This window comes from Zootermopsis nevadensis, unplaced genomic scaffold (assembly GCF_977971745.1).
Source record: "Zootermopsis nevadensis isolate Lab colony 2312 unplaced genomic scaffold, Znev_1.0 Znev_ptg000011l, whole genome shotgun sequence".
Taxonomy (NCBI): domain Eukaryota; kingdom Metazoa; phylum Arthropoda; class Insecta; order Blattodea; family Termopsidae; genus Zootermopsis; species Zootermopsis nevadensis.
The window spans coordinates 11,422,706-11,440,316 of NW_028259143.1; the positions used below are offsets into that span (position 1 = coordinate 11,422,706).

General features: G+C 36.2%; 1 protein-coding gene across 3 annotated transcripts in view; it reads left to right on the top strand.

Moving 5' to 3' along the window:
- Nucleotides 1–17,611, top strand: part of LOC110835896 (neuropeptide Y receptor type 1) — a 266,220-nt gene that overhangs the window by 44,278 nt on the left and 204,331 nt on the right. The window contains exons 2-3 of one of the 3 annotated variants that reach the window (XM_087347284.1): nt 3,454–3,567; nt 12,628–13,487. The exons of 1 other annotated variant lie outside the window; for it this stretch is intronic. In XM_087347284.1, the coding sequence (XP_087203410.1) occupies nt 13,477–13,487 (11 nt within the window). In that variant the 5' untranslated portion in view covers nt 3,454–3,567; nt 12,628–13,476. The remainder of the gene's footprint in view (nt 1–3,453; nt 3,568–12,627; nt 13,488–17,611) is intronic. One more of the 3 variants, XM_087347285.1, reaches the window with a different exon arrangement.

A 17,611-nucleotide genomic window follows, 5' to 3' on the forward strand; every position in this document is an offset into this window, starting at 1 on the left:
ACGCCACAACCCGGAAGACAGCCATCTTTAGACTCACAGCCGTGAGAACCACAACTCCTTCATATAAATCCGTTTGCAGTTTCGGAGATGAAATACGTAGACGAACAAAGAGACAGACATACATACACACCCACCGAGTTTGTGTTAACTTAATTTACTTTTAGTAAGGGAAGCGTAAAACTAAGCAGAAGTGAAAATAAAGATTTACAGCGAATGTTATCTAAAATAAGACCCAACATTTGAAAGTGGCTTTTACTTTTTAACGCACGTAAGGGGCTACATCGTAAGTACGCAACTATAAAACCATTGAGGACTGAGTTTTTCGATTCAATTTCCGTCAAAGAGGAAAACTTGTTATTTATGTGTGTGTCGAGGCTTGACCCTTGACCCTCTAAGAGAACTTTCTTGTCACATGTTGGAAACTCCATAAGACAGTTAGTAGGACACCTTGGACGGAGGCCCTTCGCAATGCTGTTACCTATACAGAACAGCATAACAAAATTTGTGCCTCGAGTGGGATTCAAACCCCGATTCCAGCGTTTGAGCGGCGAATGTAATTAGGTAATGCATTTTGCAAATAATGGGAGCGGAAGTTGAGTGGGTAGCATTGCTATGAGAACAAGTGAACTTTACTCAGTACATCGTTGGTTATTGACTCTTTATTAACTGTACATAAGAGCTTAACTCTGTACTTTCATACATGAAATTTTAAATAATGCTTATGATGAAACTCATCAACCGAAAGTAACTCACTGAATCATTTATGAATAGTGTGATGTATATTAATATTAAATACTGTGAAATGTTATCCCGCTTATGATTACTGCTGCAGTGGTAAGTACGTGCAGTAGCAATGCATAATTAACATGAAATGAAACTATATGAATCTCTGAATTAATTCATTTTCCTTCGTATCGTTGTAGTGGGTATTGGAGGACAATAATTTTCAAAATGATCAAAACATCATCGTCACAGTTTTATTGAAGTCAGTATGGTGTTTGAAATGAAAGCTAATCTCTGACTTGGAACCAACTCCCTAATGCAAGGTCTTCCCTGACAAAAAAAAAAAACTTTCAAAAACTGCCCAAGTTCTTTTAAGAACCGGAAGTTCAGCAGCTGACTACACCATTAACCGACAAAGTTCAGTCTAGTTCTTATTTTCATAATTTGTACCAAGAGTATTTATTTTAATATTATCCTCCCATCTACGTCTTGATATGAAAACACTCGCTTTTAAAGTATATTTGTGTATCAAATCTAAAACTTCTTGACGATGGTGAAGATCAATTGAATAAAAATTTTCTTGGATATTATCCATCGTCTAGTAAATATAAAACGTAAAACGACGTTTCGGAGATGGGACTCTATCTCCGTCTTCAGGTTCCTACACAGTTGGGCCCACTAGATAGAGCTAATCCCTATCTCCGGACAAAGTAAAAAGTGAAAGTCACAGAATAAAAAGGCATTACCACACCATCCATCCGTGGAAAGTAAAAGAATAGTATGTAGAAATCAAAATTCATGAACACGATAAAGAAAGAAAGAAAGAAAGAAAGAAAGAAACTCACAAAAGGTGGGAATAAATACACATGAATATCAGCTCGAAACTCGATGCCCAACTTGGATTTCTTCGGAGATTACAGGTATCCAAATAGGAGATAAATCCAAACTAGGCTGGCTGATAGGGTTGGCGAGTAGTGCCATGTGTGCCGCCTCCTTGTATTTTCTGTGTAGGTATACGTGTTGAAGAATTAAGCTATTTTAGTTAAGATTGTAAACCTATATTTTAGATGGTAAACTCCTTGTTGTTGACTTGTAGTAGAATTTAGGATTTGGGTTTTGGATGCCATAACAGCTTCAGGGATAGGCTTATCCCTGTCTAGGAACCATGGATTTGAAGCAGGAACGGTAGCAGTGGATAAGTCAGAAGAAGCGAGCTAATGGTTTGATACATTCATATCAGTACTTTCATGGATAAAGATCCGATAATAAAACTAGATCTACTTTATCACTTTACTTAACACAACTATGAAGTAACTTTCAAGGGAAGTATAATATTATTTTTTGGTTTCTGCCATTCACTCACTTTATATGTTATCACACTTTATAATCCAGTTGTAAGGGAAACCAGAACTTTCATTTTCATACAGAGTTTTATTTTATTATTTATTTCAGTGCGTTTCATCCCTGAATAGAGCCTTAATGAAGTTGAAATTGCCATTGGAAAATTGAAAGGTTATAAATTTCCAGATATCGATTCAGTTTTAGCGGAATTAATTTATGCAAGTTGTAGGACACTGCACTCAGAGTTATATAAGCTTATAGTCTTGATTTGGAACCAGGCAGTATTACCACAACAGTGAAAATAATCAATTGTTGTTCATATCGATAAAACAGGAGGGAAAACTGAGTGCAGTAACTTCTGAGGTATATCTCTTTTGTCAACGTCACACAAAATTTTATCCTAAATTCTTCTGGCACAGTTAACACCATTTATGAATGAGACTATCGAGGACTATCAATGTGGATTCCGCCATAAAAGGTCAACTACTGATCAGATTTTTTGCATTTAAGAAATGTTAGAGAAAAAGTGGGAGTATAATGAGTCAGTACATCAACTATTTGTGAACTTTAAGAAGGCATATGACTCAGAAGAGAGGTACTGTATGGCATTTTGATTGAGTTTGGAAAATCAAAGAAACTTTTTAGGTTAATTAAGATGAGTATGGACGAGGTATCTCTTAGAGTTCGTCTTGGTAACCTTTTGTTGAATACATTCCCAGTGCACAATGGCCTCAAATAAGGCGATGCTTTGTCCCCAGTGCTTTTAAATGTTGCTCTAGAATATGTCATCAGGAAGGTCACAGGGAATTAAGAAGGGCTCGAATTGAATGGCTTGCACCGGGTATTTGTCTATGCTGATGAAGTCAATTTTCAGGTTGGTAGTCCAGTGTATGAGATAATTAAAGTAAATGTTATAAAGTTCGAGGAAAAAATAATTTTGATTTAAGCTAACGTAGTAAATTAAGGAATAACTGTTTCGAAAGAAAAATTGAATATAAATTGGAAGTTCATAGCAGAATAAAGAACCAGAGCCCATATCTCGGCAAAAATAATAAAAAGCTGTTTTTCTTACCTGATTTTGCATTTTATACACGAGCAGGTGACATTAAATTTGGTGGCAGCACTAGAATGTGTTTTTATATCGTTATACTGTCCCTTTCTTAGTTACAACCAATTGTAAGAAATATTGACTTTGTTAAGTAACGTATAAGGACAGGGCAATACCAAGTGAGAGTTTATATTATTTTGATAGCAAAATCCATATTACTCTAGTGTTTCTGTCGTGACGTTATGGCTTACAGAACCGATATCAGTTGATTATCATTTTTGAACATGAACTTGTTAAGCATTTGAAAGTTTGTGTTTTAATGAACATTATACAACTTCCAGTTCACGATCATAAAACGTGAGAAATAGGAGCCGTATTGAGGATGTTTCTCTGCCTCCAAGTGGCCAGGAGTGGTACTCAACTTGCTGCGAAGTTCACCGTTTAATGCTACTAACGTGAGTTAAAGAAGTGGCGAACACTTTTAGGCAGTGCTTTTTTTGCACTGGTACTCAGAACTGAAATATTTTCTTCAAAATATAGATAAGATCTTTAAAATACGTTTAAGTTTTCAGGTATAACCCCAGAGTACCACCACCGCTTTTATACAAGAAAAGCACTGCTTTAAGTGGTAAGAGCAGGAACAGAGCTTCATACTGATGTAGGGGAACTATTTAGCGTTCTTGTACAGTTTAACCCTCTCAATATAGTATATCGCATGAGCGCCTTACACTGACCAGTATTTGAGGTAGAAATAATGCATAACTTTTTATTACTGATTTAAACCCTTTATACCAGTGCATTGTTAATACATTAAGGGAAACAGATAATTCTAGGTTACAAGAATACAACCGGTAGAATTCCTACACGTTCACTACCCAATAAACTGACTCCAAATTTGCTGCACAATGTCGGTGAAAGTTTAATTTACGTATAACTTAAAATTTGGATCGGTTGTTCTTGTTATTGAACGTTTTATATATTTATTTATATTTTTCTTTCTTTCGTTAGTTATTTTTCTCTTGAATTTCCATTCTTTTAACGTTTCGCTCTATCTATCTATCCATCGCATTGTTTTTCGTTCTTAATTTCATTTTCTCTGTCTTTCTTTCTTTATTTTTCGTTTTTATATTTTTTCTTCCTTCCTAATTACCTGTCAATATCCTCTTTCTTTCTTCGGTCAGCTAATATTTTCATGCATTCCTGCATTTATATTCCATTCATTCCGTCTTATTCCTATCCACGAAACGAGGAAAAACCTTAATCCCTACCAAGATTCAAAGCGACTGTTCCTGGATTACGAACCAAGAGTCTGATTCTGATTGTCTGCGATCCTTAAAACAGTAAACTAACGTGCTTTTTATAATGTGACATTATTTTCTGCACGCGGTTCTAAATATTTGACCCAGATAATGAATAACAAAACCGCTGCACAGTTGCAGATCCATATTTAATAATATGAAACATAACTTAGCACCGTGCTTCAGTACTGTGGAAAACCAGAATGAACTGTTCAGTCCAAGATGCTAGGTACTGGGAACTATTCCCTATTTTAGTCTAACAAATGCTTATTGACGTCTCGTGATGAACTCACTCACTCACTCTATGGTGCAGGAAATTATTCGAAAAGTCTATTGTATACGCGGCCTGTCAAAGAACAGCATAATTTATTCATGGAACCCGAAAATTCATCACCGTGTTCACAAAAGCCCGCCACCAGGCTCTATCCTGAGCTAGCTGCATTCCATTCGCTCCATCGATTCCTGTCCCTAAGGTCCATGTTAACGTTAACCTCCCATCTACGTCTAGGTCTTCCCAGCGGCCTCCTTCCTTCAGGCCTCTCAACCAATACCTTTTAAACACTCCTTCCTCTCCCATGCGTACCGCGTGTCCAGCCCACCTCATCCTTCTCGGTGTAATCACCCTAGCAATATCATGTGAGGCGTATAGGCAGTTTTCTCCATGATCCGTCATCCTCCCTTTTAGGTCCAAATATCCTCTACAACACTGTTTCTAATGACCCTCAATCAGTGTTCCTTCGTTCAGAGTGAGAGACCAAGTTTAGCACCCAGAAAGCAAAATTACACTTTTGTTTATTTTAATCTTTAGTTTTTTTATATGAGATGGGAGGACAAAAGATTTTTGACTAAATGATTGGAAGCATTTGCTCTTGATTTGTCTCGTGACGAACGCACAGTGTAATGGAGACTTCATCATTCCTCGACCATTTTATCTACAGAGATATGATCATTCTAGATAATACAGAAAAAAATTTAGAAGACAAAATGAGGTAGAATAATAGCTGACGTTTTCAAAATTCATAAACGAAAGAACAACAACGAAGACGCTACCTCCTTCCCAGAAATGAAACAATCTGTTTTAAATCTCTTGCTTTTGTTTCCTGTAGACTTAGCAAACACGTCAGACAACTCACGAAGTAAATACTTAAATACTCATATTTTTGTTAAAGAATCTTAGGATAATTGAACAGTTAATGGAATTACTGGACATGCTTATTAAAAATTGAAACAGCACAAGTTTTCTTTAACTAAAGGAGTGAGAGGCAGTACTGAAAAAAATAGCTGTCTGAACGATGAGAATCCTTTCTTATTTGTCTCAGTTTATTTTAATTGTCTGTGACAACACGATGACGCATTCGAATTGGATTGTCTACTGATAGTATGCGCCAACAAGAACAGCGATGTGTGATCAGATTCTTATATAATTTATATGGAAGTATGCCAGTCCATTATGGCGTTAATTACATGAACCACAGGATAATTTAATGGCAGAAAGACTTAAAACAAGCATGGGGGAATGTTTTTGATGGTACCCGTTCAGGTCGGTCATCGACTGCAGAAAGTGCTTAGGTCGAGATTGCTTAATGTACCCGCGAAAGCCGAAAAAGTAGCAGACTTACAATTATATTTCAGATTATTGTTTTGACATGAAAGAGGAGGTTCAAGAATGGCTTAATGCCAACTGACGACTTCGTTTTTAACGTAATCCGGATAATTGTGGCCGTTGAAATGCATAATAACCTTCCTTTAGATTTTGAGTTAATTTTTTATAGTAGCATGTCTGTTAAATATGAAAGAGCCAGGATTCTGGATAAGGTGAGATAGATATAAAGAATGGATACAAAATTTCAGACTGATTGTATATTTGACGTCAGCTTTATCACAGTTTCTAAACGGTGCCAATTGAGTCTCTTACGGCAGCAGGAAAGGTTAACACATGGTAAATGTAAGGATATATCATGCACTGAATTCACAAGACACAAACAATTACATGTCAAATTTGGAATTTCGAATAGAACTACGTTTATTTCGAAGCGTGTGTGAAATGAGGCGGCGGATGTTAGGCGGAGAGAATCATATAAAAAACAGATAAGCACAAAATTAATTTCTGATCGTCATTGTAATTATTGAGCCCAATATATGCGAAAATAATAACACAACAGCGTTAAATGTTTTCTGTAATAACTATCTGGTCTGCAAAACACACTTAGCAATGTTAGTTAATCTGTACCATGTTCCGACGGCAGATGAGCCTTTTACACGTGTATCACTCGTACCTGTTAATTTGCTAGCAGTTAAAAGTTACACGATACAACTCGGAATCTGATATCTCCTTCAAACACGAGTCAGTTCTACAGGCTAAGGCGATAAGTGGTAGAGTAATATAAGTAAACTGATCACGTATCGTCGGTATTACACTGGGCTTTACGTACAAGGTTGGCAGCTGTATAAATTTTGATGAACCATTTGAAAGAGTGACATTTTTGGAGGAGTAACTTGACATATGCTTGCATAAATACACTTTTTATGTATGCAAAACATTTGTAAGGCACGTATTTCTAAGCTTTAATTCGGCAAGTCCTGAAGAAATGTTGATGGATATACTATATGAAAACAATCGTCTAATAAAATAATAAAATTGAAAATTTTCCCCGATTAGAAATTAAATTTGGAATTGCAAATTACATAAAGCACGTTCCGCCATTTTAAACAGTATCGGTGCTATCTGAACACTGTATGTTCTCTCTTCATCTATCATAAACCTACGCTATACTTTACTCTTTGGTAGTAAGGCATTCGCCAGACAATAGAGTTGCTGTTTCACTGAACTGTATGTTTTTCTGTTACAAAATCAAATAATGGAGCCTTAAACTGTAAATCCATATTACATAGCTTTGTCTTTCACATGTATTTAATTAAATAACGCATGGCAACAGCCGTTGCTAAGAGATTACACACAAATCGCTTCATATTTGTTGAGACTTTAAAAATAAACTGTAACTCTAACACCATTAATCCCGAAATGAATCGGCCTGCAATAAAAGAAGCCGAAAATGGGCCTGGTGTTAAGGAATTTACATTATTCTTAATTTGTATTTTAATATCCTTCCGCCTAAACGTTTTTCTCTTTCCGAAATCATACCTCGTTAAACTCCTGAGCGTGTTTTTTGTTTCCCCAAATCTGTGTTCAACCCACTTTAAATTCGTTGATGCTATTAAGCTATCTTACAGTAGCTGATTTGAAGTATATTTAAAAATTCATTTTGTACCTCAAAGAAAACACAGCTCTTCACCATGACAAAGATAATTTGTTTCGCGCTGTTCGAAAAAAAATCATGATTATTCTGTGAATCATACAAAATCCATACATATAATCTATAAACAAAATTTAGAGTTTCTGAATGTTAAAGTATGCGGTATATATAACAACATGAGAATCCGGCATCTAATAAAACAGAGTGAATATTTAATTCGATAGTTTTTAATAACTAGGTTCAAGTTGTGTATAGTTTTCAGTTTTCAATTATGGGATTTGTTTATGTAGGGGAATGTAGAAGCATGATTAAAACTTGAAGATACCTGTCTTCTGGATGTTGCACCATGTGGCCTGGCAGAAGTTTACCGACGTTTCAGAGTTGCCGCCACCCCTAGAACATGAAATTTCACCTAATTAAAAACTGATCAGCTAAATGAAACCTCTATCCTTTCTCGAATCAATTTTATGAAAATTTCAGATTACTGACCCTGATCTATATGCAGCGTGTAACAAAATAGGGTGTTACGATTTGGAGTGAGTGCAGCTTTCGGGGTAAGGTTTAATGGCGGGCTGTTGTGAACATGGTAATGAACCTGCGAATTATATATACATCAGGGAATATATTTACCACCTGAGTGTTTCTAAATTTCTCAAGAACGATTATCTTCATGAAATAAAGTTAGTTTTTTCATTATTTCTCATCCACAAATTCATAAACACATTTTTCCGTATTAGGTGGGTCCCTGTCACCACGACATGGCGCGTCATCAGGCTGGGGATGGAGGAACAGCCACCAGTTATGGAGGTTTGCTGCGAATATGTTGAATATACAGTCGCGGAAAGCCGATATGGGTTGGTCCTATAGCTTGGGGGTTGGGCGTGACCGTAAAAACTGTCTTGTTACGAAAAAATATACAGCATTGGAACCGGACGGGCTCTTTGGCATAACCAAGAATCTGAGGTTTGGAACCTGGAATGTTAGGAGTCTCCACACGGCAGGGGCACTGAAATCAGTGAGTAGGGAATTAGAGAAGTAGAAGTTAGATTTAGTGGCAGTGCATCTGGTGAAATTGGTTGGGAGGGCGAGATTCCAGTGGAAAATTTCACGTTTTTGATAATCACTAGTTAGGGACTGGATTGGTTGTTCATAGCAGAATTAGGGCAGCAGTTAAGAGAGTAATTCTCGAATGACGTTGGTGCGACTTTATTTTCTTTACTCTTCAGCCCCAACCGAGGCCTAAAGTGATAACATCAAGGATTGCTTCTATGAAGAAGTAGAATCAGTATTTTATACATTTTGCAAGTACCATATGAAGATTCTGCTAGGAGATTTCAATGAAAAATTTTGGAGAGAGAATGTTTTAAAACTAACTATAGGTAACGATAGTCTGCATCCAGCTCTTAAATGTTCATGGGACTGATGGTGTTCGACAGATTAAAATGTTAGTGCCAGAACATAGCTTAGATGAAGTTGAACTAGACATTGAATAGCTTAAAAGTTATAAATCTCCAGATATTCACCAAATTCCAGCAGAATTAATTAAAGCAGTTGGCATAAAGTTGCATACGGAGCTTATTCAGCTAATTTAGGACAAGCAAGAGATACCACAACAATGGAAGGAATACATAATTATTGCTATTGATAAGAAGGGCGGCAAGACTGAGTGTAGTAATTTCCGAGGAATTTCTTTACTATCAACCTCATACAAAATTCTGTCGAACATTCTTCTGCAAGATTAACTCCATATGTGAATGAAATTATTGGGGGTCATCATTGTGGGTTCAGACGTAACAGATCAACAATTGATCAGATCTTTTGCATTCGCCAGACACTAGAGAAAAAATTGAAGTACATCAGTTGTTTTGTTTTATGAAAAGGCCTTCGACTCTGTTAAGGGTGATGTGTTATACAATATTCTCATTGCATGTGGTATACCATAGAAGCTAGTTAGTCTAATAAACATGTGCTTGAATGAAACCTGTAGCAAAATTCGTAAAGGTAAATATGTATCTGAGACATTCTTCATCAAGAACGGTCTAAAACAAGGAGATGGTTTGTCTCCCTTACTCTTTAACTTTGCGCTAGAATACGTCACCAGGAAAGTCCAAGATAGGCAGGAGGGCTTGCAATTGAATGGGAAACATCAGCAATTGGCAAATGTTGATGATGTTAATATATTGGGTGATGATATAAATACAATAAAGAGGAACACAGAAGTTTTACTAGGAAGGTGAAACTAGAAGTAAATTAAGAAAAAAACTAAGTGCGTGTTAGTATCTCGTTGTCAGCAAACAGGCGGGGAAAATAATATTACGGTGGCTAATAAATCCTTTGAAAGATTGACGAAATTTAAATATTTGGGAATAACCTTAACAAATAAAAATAATATTCGGGAGGAAATTTGGAGGAAGTTAAATTCTGTAAATGCTTGCTACTATTCAGTTCAGCATATTTTTATTCCTTTTGTATCTATAAGAACCTAAGGATTAAAATATAGAAAATAATAATTTCGCCTGTAGTTTTGTATGGGTGCGAAAAATTCTCTCTCACTCTGAGGGAGGAACATAGATTGCATGTGTTTAAGGATAAGTTTTTGAGGAGAATATTTGGGTCTAGGACAGAAGAGGATCGGGTAAAGAGAAAACTGCACAATGATGAACTTAAAAATTTGTACTTCTCCTCCAGTATTGTCAGGGTGATTAAGTCGAGAAGAATGAGATGGGCAGGGCATGTGACATGCATGGATGGAGTAAGAGGTGTGCAACGAGTATTGGTTGGGAAGCCTGAGGGGAAGAGAAGGCTAGGGAGACCTAGACGTAGATGGGAGGATAATATCAAGTGGGATCTATGGGAGTAGTATTTGTAGGCTATTGGATTTTTCTGGCCCAGGACAGAGATTGGTGGAGGGCTTTGGTTAATTCGATGATGAACCTTCGGTTTCCCTAAGCCATCTAGTTAGTTAGATGGTCTTCACATTCTTACCCCTACAGAATGTGCTGTAACATTTCCGTTGTGAAAGAAACGTGGCTTTGTCTGGGCTAGAAAGTTTACAGAAGTCTGAAATAACTCAAGTTACTTAAAGAATGGTGATATGTAAAGTTTCAGTTAATCCTGTCACCTTGCTGTGAACTCTCAGGTATGCTGCTGGAAGTCGAGTGTAATGTACAAAATACAGACGTACTAAGACGACTTAACACATTGCGTCCTGCATACAAGTGTTTCAGAGATTGGGTCAAGGATATTTATTTTGTGATATTTGATGTTTTTTCGACGAGTAGTATGAATGTGACTGTCTTGTGGGATATTGCACCGTGTAGTAGGGCAGATGATTGAGTTACGTTTTAGAAGATCATATCAGGGTGATAACCCTGCAGGCAGTAAGCTCTGAAACGTCGATTAGTATCTTCCAGATTTTACTTACTTAATAGCTTCTGTGAAGGGGTTTGCGTTTTATGCCGTATGGAATGGGTGCTCGGCACTTCGTCCTTTATATTTTTGTTATTTTTGGGCCCGACCTCCTAAATATTACACTTCAGCATGTTTCAAATAAAGTAATTATACTTTGTAGGCACAGACTCTACGCATGGCATAAACTTTCTGCTGTCTGAAGCTGTTTTTCTTAGATATATTTAGGCAAGGTCGACTTTAACGTCGTAGGTAAATAAGTGATGTTATAATTCTTGAATACTTGGCGTAGTTCCTCGTATTTTGTACGAAAGAATAGCTACATAAAATAAAGTATCAAACACAGTGTTGGGTACGCAGAATGAGGGTTGTCTTCCTACGCGGTCTTTGTATGTATTTGCTTATTCAGTCATGTTAGAGAAGTGGGACATAATAATAAAAAGTTGCTTTTGTTTATGCACTCTGAACTTTAGAAAAAACTTCTACATTCAATTTCAGGCCCATAACTTCGGTGTTGAATTTTTTTCTTGTACGATCGGATTTTGAGGCAGAACCAACTTTCCATTTTGTAGTTCATAGGTACTGGTCATAATAATTTAATGCGATTTGAAAATATGATAATAATAATGAATCTGCAGATAGAGAACAGTCGTGGCCTATTACACCATACTCCCTGGAAATTTTTCAGGAGGAAGTCGTTTGCGACCTTGAATTGGAACCGCGAATGACAGGGGTGTCGACACATGATACGACGGAATCACACAAATAATTGTCACAAAATTACGAGTACTGATAAACGATTTTGGAGATGGATTTTATACTTCTTGTGTTCTTCATTTTCTTCTGTCCTCTCTTTGCTTCTTTAGCGATGCACAGAATATACAGCGTCCAGTAAGAATTAATATCCATTTTGTGAAACGTTAATCAGTGTCTTTTGTGATGTAAAAGCGAACCAAGAAACGTGCACATATAATTAAGTACAAAGGTAAAGATAAAGTTGATCTTCTGAAGAAAACTACTGATAAGTGGAGGTAAAGCTCCATTGCTTCTTAAACTTGGCGCTGTTTACAAATGAGTGGTCAGTTTTACGCTCTCGACGCTTTAATCCCAATAGTCATTAGGTAAGAGACCGGGTTTACCCCATAGTCGATAAAGACCAAATTCCTATGCCCCAACTCGTAGCAATTGCCAGCATATTATCTATTCAGCGTCGTTACAGTAATTTTATAAAAGTTGGAAAATACTTAATTTGTCAGACGTCGATTGTGGGCCTTCTGGGTTGTGACCACATGTAATTGTATAGATGACGACAACGTTTCGTAGTAATATATGCCCTCTATCTTCAGCGTGAAGGTCAGAATATCAGTGTTGACATCCAAACCGTCGAGAGAAAGTTAAATCCGAGATAATTTGTTGCACACGGTACCTTACATGAATAGGCATATCTGTGTCTCGGTATAATCGCTAAATTACCGATCGGATTAGTAGATCATACGGTGCGCTTTGTAATAGATTAACATTGAACACTTCTTGATTTCTTATTTCGCCCCTACAGTTGTGCGCGTCGAGCCGACTCATCGCACGACGCATGGCGGTGGAACTCCCACGCTCGGAGTAGTGAAGAGCGTGCTGGCACTTTGTCTTCGAACTTCGCTTGGCTCACTGGCAGTTCTACACCCGCGACGTTTCACTGCGCAGATCTCGTACGGCTTTATAAACGCTTAGTGTATACACTTTTCATTATTTACTTAATGGAAAATTTATTGTAGCATATTTTACAAACAGCAATCCCTGAAATGTTTCTTCGACAGTAATTGGTATTTAACATAACGGATAAATTATAAGAAATTTTGTGGTGTTAATATGTTTTTGCCATTGAAAACTCTCCGCCTCATCAACAATTGAGGCTTATACAATCAAATCTGTAAAAATATTGATGATTTTAGGAAAATATTAATTAGGTTTAACGCGTTATGATTTTTGTGTGTCAATGTGAATGATATTCGTACGTGCGTGTGAAATATCACCTATTTAATTTACATTGTGACGATTATTAAAAGAACCACTACTTATTTAAATTTCCAGTATATGTTATCGAGTAATGATAAAATAAAATTCGTGTAAATACAGCGCGCTGAAATGACAGAAGGAAACGCTTATTTTAAATAAATTTTAATAGTAATACTCGTGATGAATGTGTTAAAAATCTGAAATAAGGAAAGCAAAACTGACATTCAGACTATTTTTTCGTCACCACAGTGCTGTAAATCTTATACGTTTATGAGCAAGAAACATTTGTGTGTGTATAATGCATATTACTGAACATGTAAGACGTCTGACTATCGGATTTCAACTTTGAACATTTCTTCAGCATTACTGTTACAACATTGTTGGACGATACATCATGATACAACCGTAAGTACTAGCTGCATCTAAAAGTCTTTATTTCGCAACAGAATACGAGTGGCAGTCAGTGAATATAATTATTGTGGCAGCCTGCTGTATGTCTACTTCCACAGTTTTCAACCTTTCGGGATTTCTGTGAAATTTGTTGTTGCGCAAACACATCTGTTTTATCGTTTTTATTATTATTATTCTTCAAATCATGAAGTTTTTCTGTATTTTGATAACTTTCTTACAGTTGTTTTTAAAACCTCGAACTTTTAAATGATTTCCATGTAACCTTTGAGTGCATTTTTGAGACAGTAACTTTCACACCCGCCAAATGCTTATTCCATACCCTATAGGAAAAGAATGAAACATCCTACAAAGAAAGGAACCGCAACGTCAAAGTCAATACATTTTTGCGATTATTCCTATGGAAGAGTGAACAAATTGATTTTAAGGAAGTCCTAGCATTTTTCAAGAGATAACTGACACGCTTAATAAAAGTTGCTTCCCTTAATTGAACTTGTAATATAAAATAAATGATCGGGTATTGGCTAAATGGTTTCTAGTTTATTTAATATCGCGTTTCCAACTGCATCTGTTTTGACCTTACCAAGGTAAGGCTTATCTAAATTATAAATATAAGTACACGAGTTTCATTGTCTTAATACCCGTAAAGGTATTTCAATCACCAATACTATATATTTTGTTTAATAACATACTTGCAGTTCAGGCATCTACCTTTTAGCAAAGACCGTACGCGCTTTAGACTACGCGGAGGCTATGGATTTCACTAACACATTTTGATTCCTAGGTATTTGAGCGTCTGAGGACAATGGTAGAACATGTTTATCGGAAACAGAGTAAAACTATAGAAGTAGTCAAACCAACCAAAATACTAACCATTTATCTGTCATATAAGGTTAAGAACTCCGTGAAGATAACCTCTTAATGATGCCAGCATTGAAATTTGATCCAATGCTGACACGTCGTGTAAGTCACTAAATATATATTGTATGTATAGTTATATTAGTTTGTGTATAAATAATAAATATTAAATCACAGAGTATGTAATTTAGCTTGTTCCTTAACATTTGTCTTGCTTTATTTTGTGCCCTTGGGATTAGATACCGTGCCTTCCCGTGTAGCACACATATTTATTTAAGTTACTCAACTGTAAACACTTTTACTCTATGCATCGTACTACTCACGCTAACAGCTTCTGGTGATAATTAATAGTTTTTAAAACGTCGTTCAAATTGGACTAAAAAACGTAAGATTTGTATGTATATATACAATTTTGTCACTGTAATTCGTTTTAGATTTTAGAAATATGTATTAGCATTCGTTGTTGTGTTGTTACACCACACGTGCTCTGAGGTTACTTCCTTTGAGGTGTTTACACCTTATGGGCCTGTCCATGTTTATTTCTTTATCACGTCTTTAAGTCGACATCGGTCTGCGATTTATCGGTTTTCATATTAAAGAATATATCTCCAGAACGGCTGATTGGGATATAATCACATTTGTTGTGGTAGTTTCATCATTACAGGCAGGTTCAAACTAATTACTCTTAATATCCTTCAAACGGCACTATCAACGTAACGGATGCTCAAAGTCCTGAGGTGGGATGATAATGACGCCATTACCCAGGATCCTGTGTACAGATATTTCAATGACCCTGGATCATATTGTTACAGCTTTTAACCATTATTCGTTTCGCTAATGCTTTTGTTAAAATTCTTTCAGTTCTTATTCCTTTGTCTGCCGTCATAATGTCATCGTCATTGATGTCCGTAAACACAGTGCATTAACTCGAGGAAGACCGGACGGATTTTCGTGAAATTTGGCACGGGAGTTTACCATTGACAGTAAAAAAAACGTACTTTTTAGTCGTTACTCTTAACGTAACGGAATGCCAAATATGGTAGGTTGAAGTGTGACGACATCATTGCCGATTATCTCTTGCGCATCCGTGGTCACATCATTGTACTTGATGGCGTAATCCACCGCGACGACGCCAAGGTTCTCGATGGAATGTTTGCGTAGAATGTGGTGTAAGAATATCTTTGGAACCTTCGTGCACGCCGAAGAGTACACCTTTATAATCTTGCTAATTTCTGTTACATGTCCATGTTCATACATGTAAGCCTTTTATGTAGTTTGTGAAGTTTATGAATCTGTGCAAGTGTACATAATTGTGGTGTATTAGTGTAGGCTGTTGATATGGAAATTTTCTGTCTTCCAGGTCGTATTTAAGAATGTTTTACAAAGGTGTACTCTGATGAAAGTCTGTAACTATACGTATTAAGCCCTATTTTCAAACTTGTTGAATTTTTTAATGCAATACTATGTGTTCGTAAATCTGCAGGAACTTACATTTTAGTAGGTAGATTCCAGTATATTTTTACTATATGAAATATTATTACCATTTTGTATAGCATTGAGTCTTACGGTAGTTACTTATATTTGATAGTAATTTGAATGCATAAGTAACTTATTACAGGATTTATTCTAGAGATAGAGAGATGAAAAAATTACGTTAGATGATTGTTAAAATTTATATCCTAATTTTATTTATAGTTGTTAATAATACGCTTATTAAAATTTGTTCCGACGAGTATTATTCAAAAATTAGCAATCCACTTTTTACTTTTTACCAACTAAAGAGGTAATTACGTAACGAGCTGAGCTACTATAAGATTATCAACAGTTCTGCTTCATCGAGCAACTTTAAGGTATGTAGTAAAGGCACCTTGGTGACGAACTAAATTTGACTGTTGGTTTAATGAAATGGTGAGGTTTCTTCAATAATCGTAGATAACGAAATCTTCCCTTGTCACGGGCCGTAACATGTTATCTCCAATCCTAGTTACTTTAAAGCTTCGAGGAAAATTACACATTAAACCAGACATGAAATAAGTTACCCGTTATTCACGTAGTAGAGTTACTGTTATGCCTTTTCGTTCTGTGCAAGAGTTTTGATGACACGCTTTCAAAGTCGACTTTTGGGGTTGTGCTGAATTTTTATTTTTGCTGTTAAAGGAACTACGTTGTGTCAGAAGACATTAAGCGTAGAGATGTTGCTTCCGTGTCAGGTGCAGGTACATAAACAGGTTGCCCCTAAAAGATGTATATGTTACCGGAAATGTATAGAATAACTAGGCAGTGTATAGAACGCCTAAAGTAAGTAGACAAGGTATGAAATAAATCGTAATGTTAATATTGTTTGTTTGTGTAAATTAAAATTAATCAAAGTCGATTGGGTAAGCTGTCAAGATGGAGATCGTGCGCGAAAACACCAAGCTACTGAATCTGAACATAACCAAAGTTTTGGGAATTAAAAAAATTGTTTTATATGCTGGGCTAACCTAACTTAACAAATGTTTTGAGAATTAAAATGTTTTATATTAAGATTTGCAAATATAAAAGATAAAATAAAGCGGTATAAATCGTATTATAGAAACTTCTTTTTTATATACTTTGCCTAAAGAATCTGAGGCATTTTACAAAATTCCTCGGTATTCTATAGAATAACTAGGCAAAGTATGCAATAAACTGATAGTTTCATACATTGCGTAAAAGTTCTAGGGATTTTATAAAATGCCTGGGAATTCCATAGAATGTCTAAATTTCATACCTTGCCTACTGACTTTAGGCATTCAATACATTGCCGGATTTTATAGTCTGCCGGTAACATACATACTCATTCAACAAATTTGCTTTCCTTGAAATTCAATGGACCCTCTGCATCATGGTAAAAGCCATCTGTCAAGTTTAACAACACTAGATTCCCCTCGTAAACGTAACACATGTGAGATCTATAACAAGGTTAATATTCCGTGTTGTGTGTATACATATTTTTGGAACATTCTTTAATTTATAAATTCCGTTCTTACGATTTTGCACAAGGTAATTGTTAACCTTGAAGAGGTATTCGCATTTACTAATGATACAAATTTACGAATAACACCACAGAACCAAAAATAATATTATTTATTAAGTGTTCTTTCCAAATTGTATAAAAAGTACTACAAGAAGGAGGTCGCTTGGGGTGAGTGGAGGTATAGTTCCTCTCTTTCTTGACCTCGGCACTAGATGTGGGTGAGAGGTCAGCATCACGCCCCGGCCGGCTTTACCCCAAAGATAGC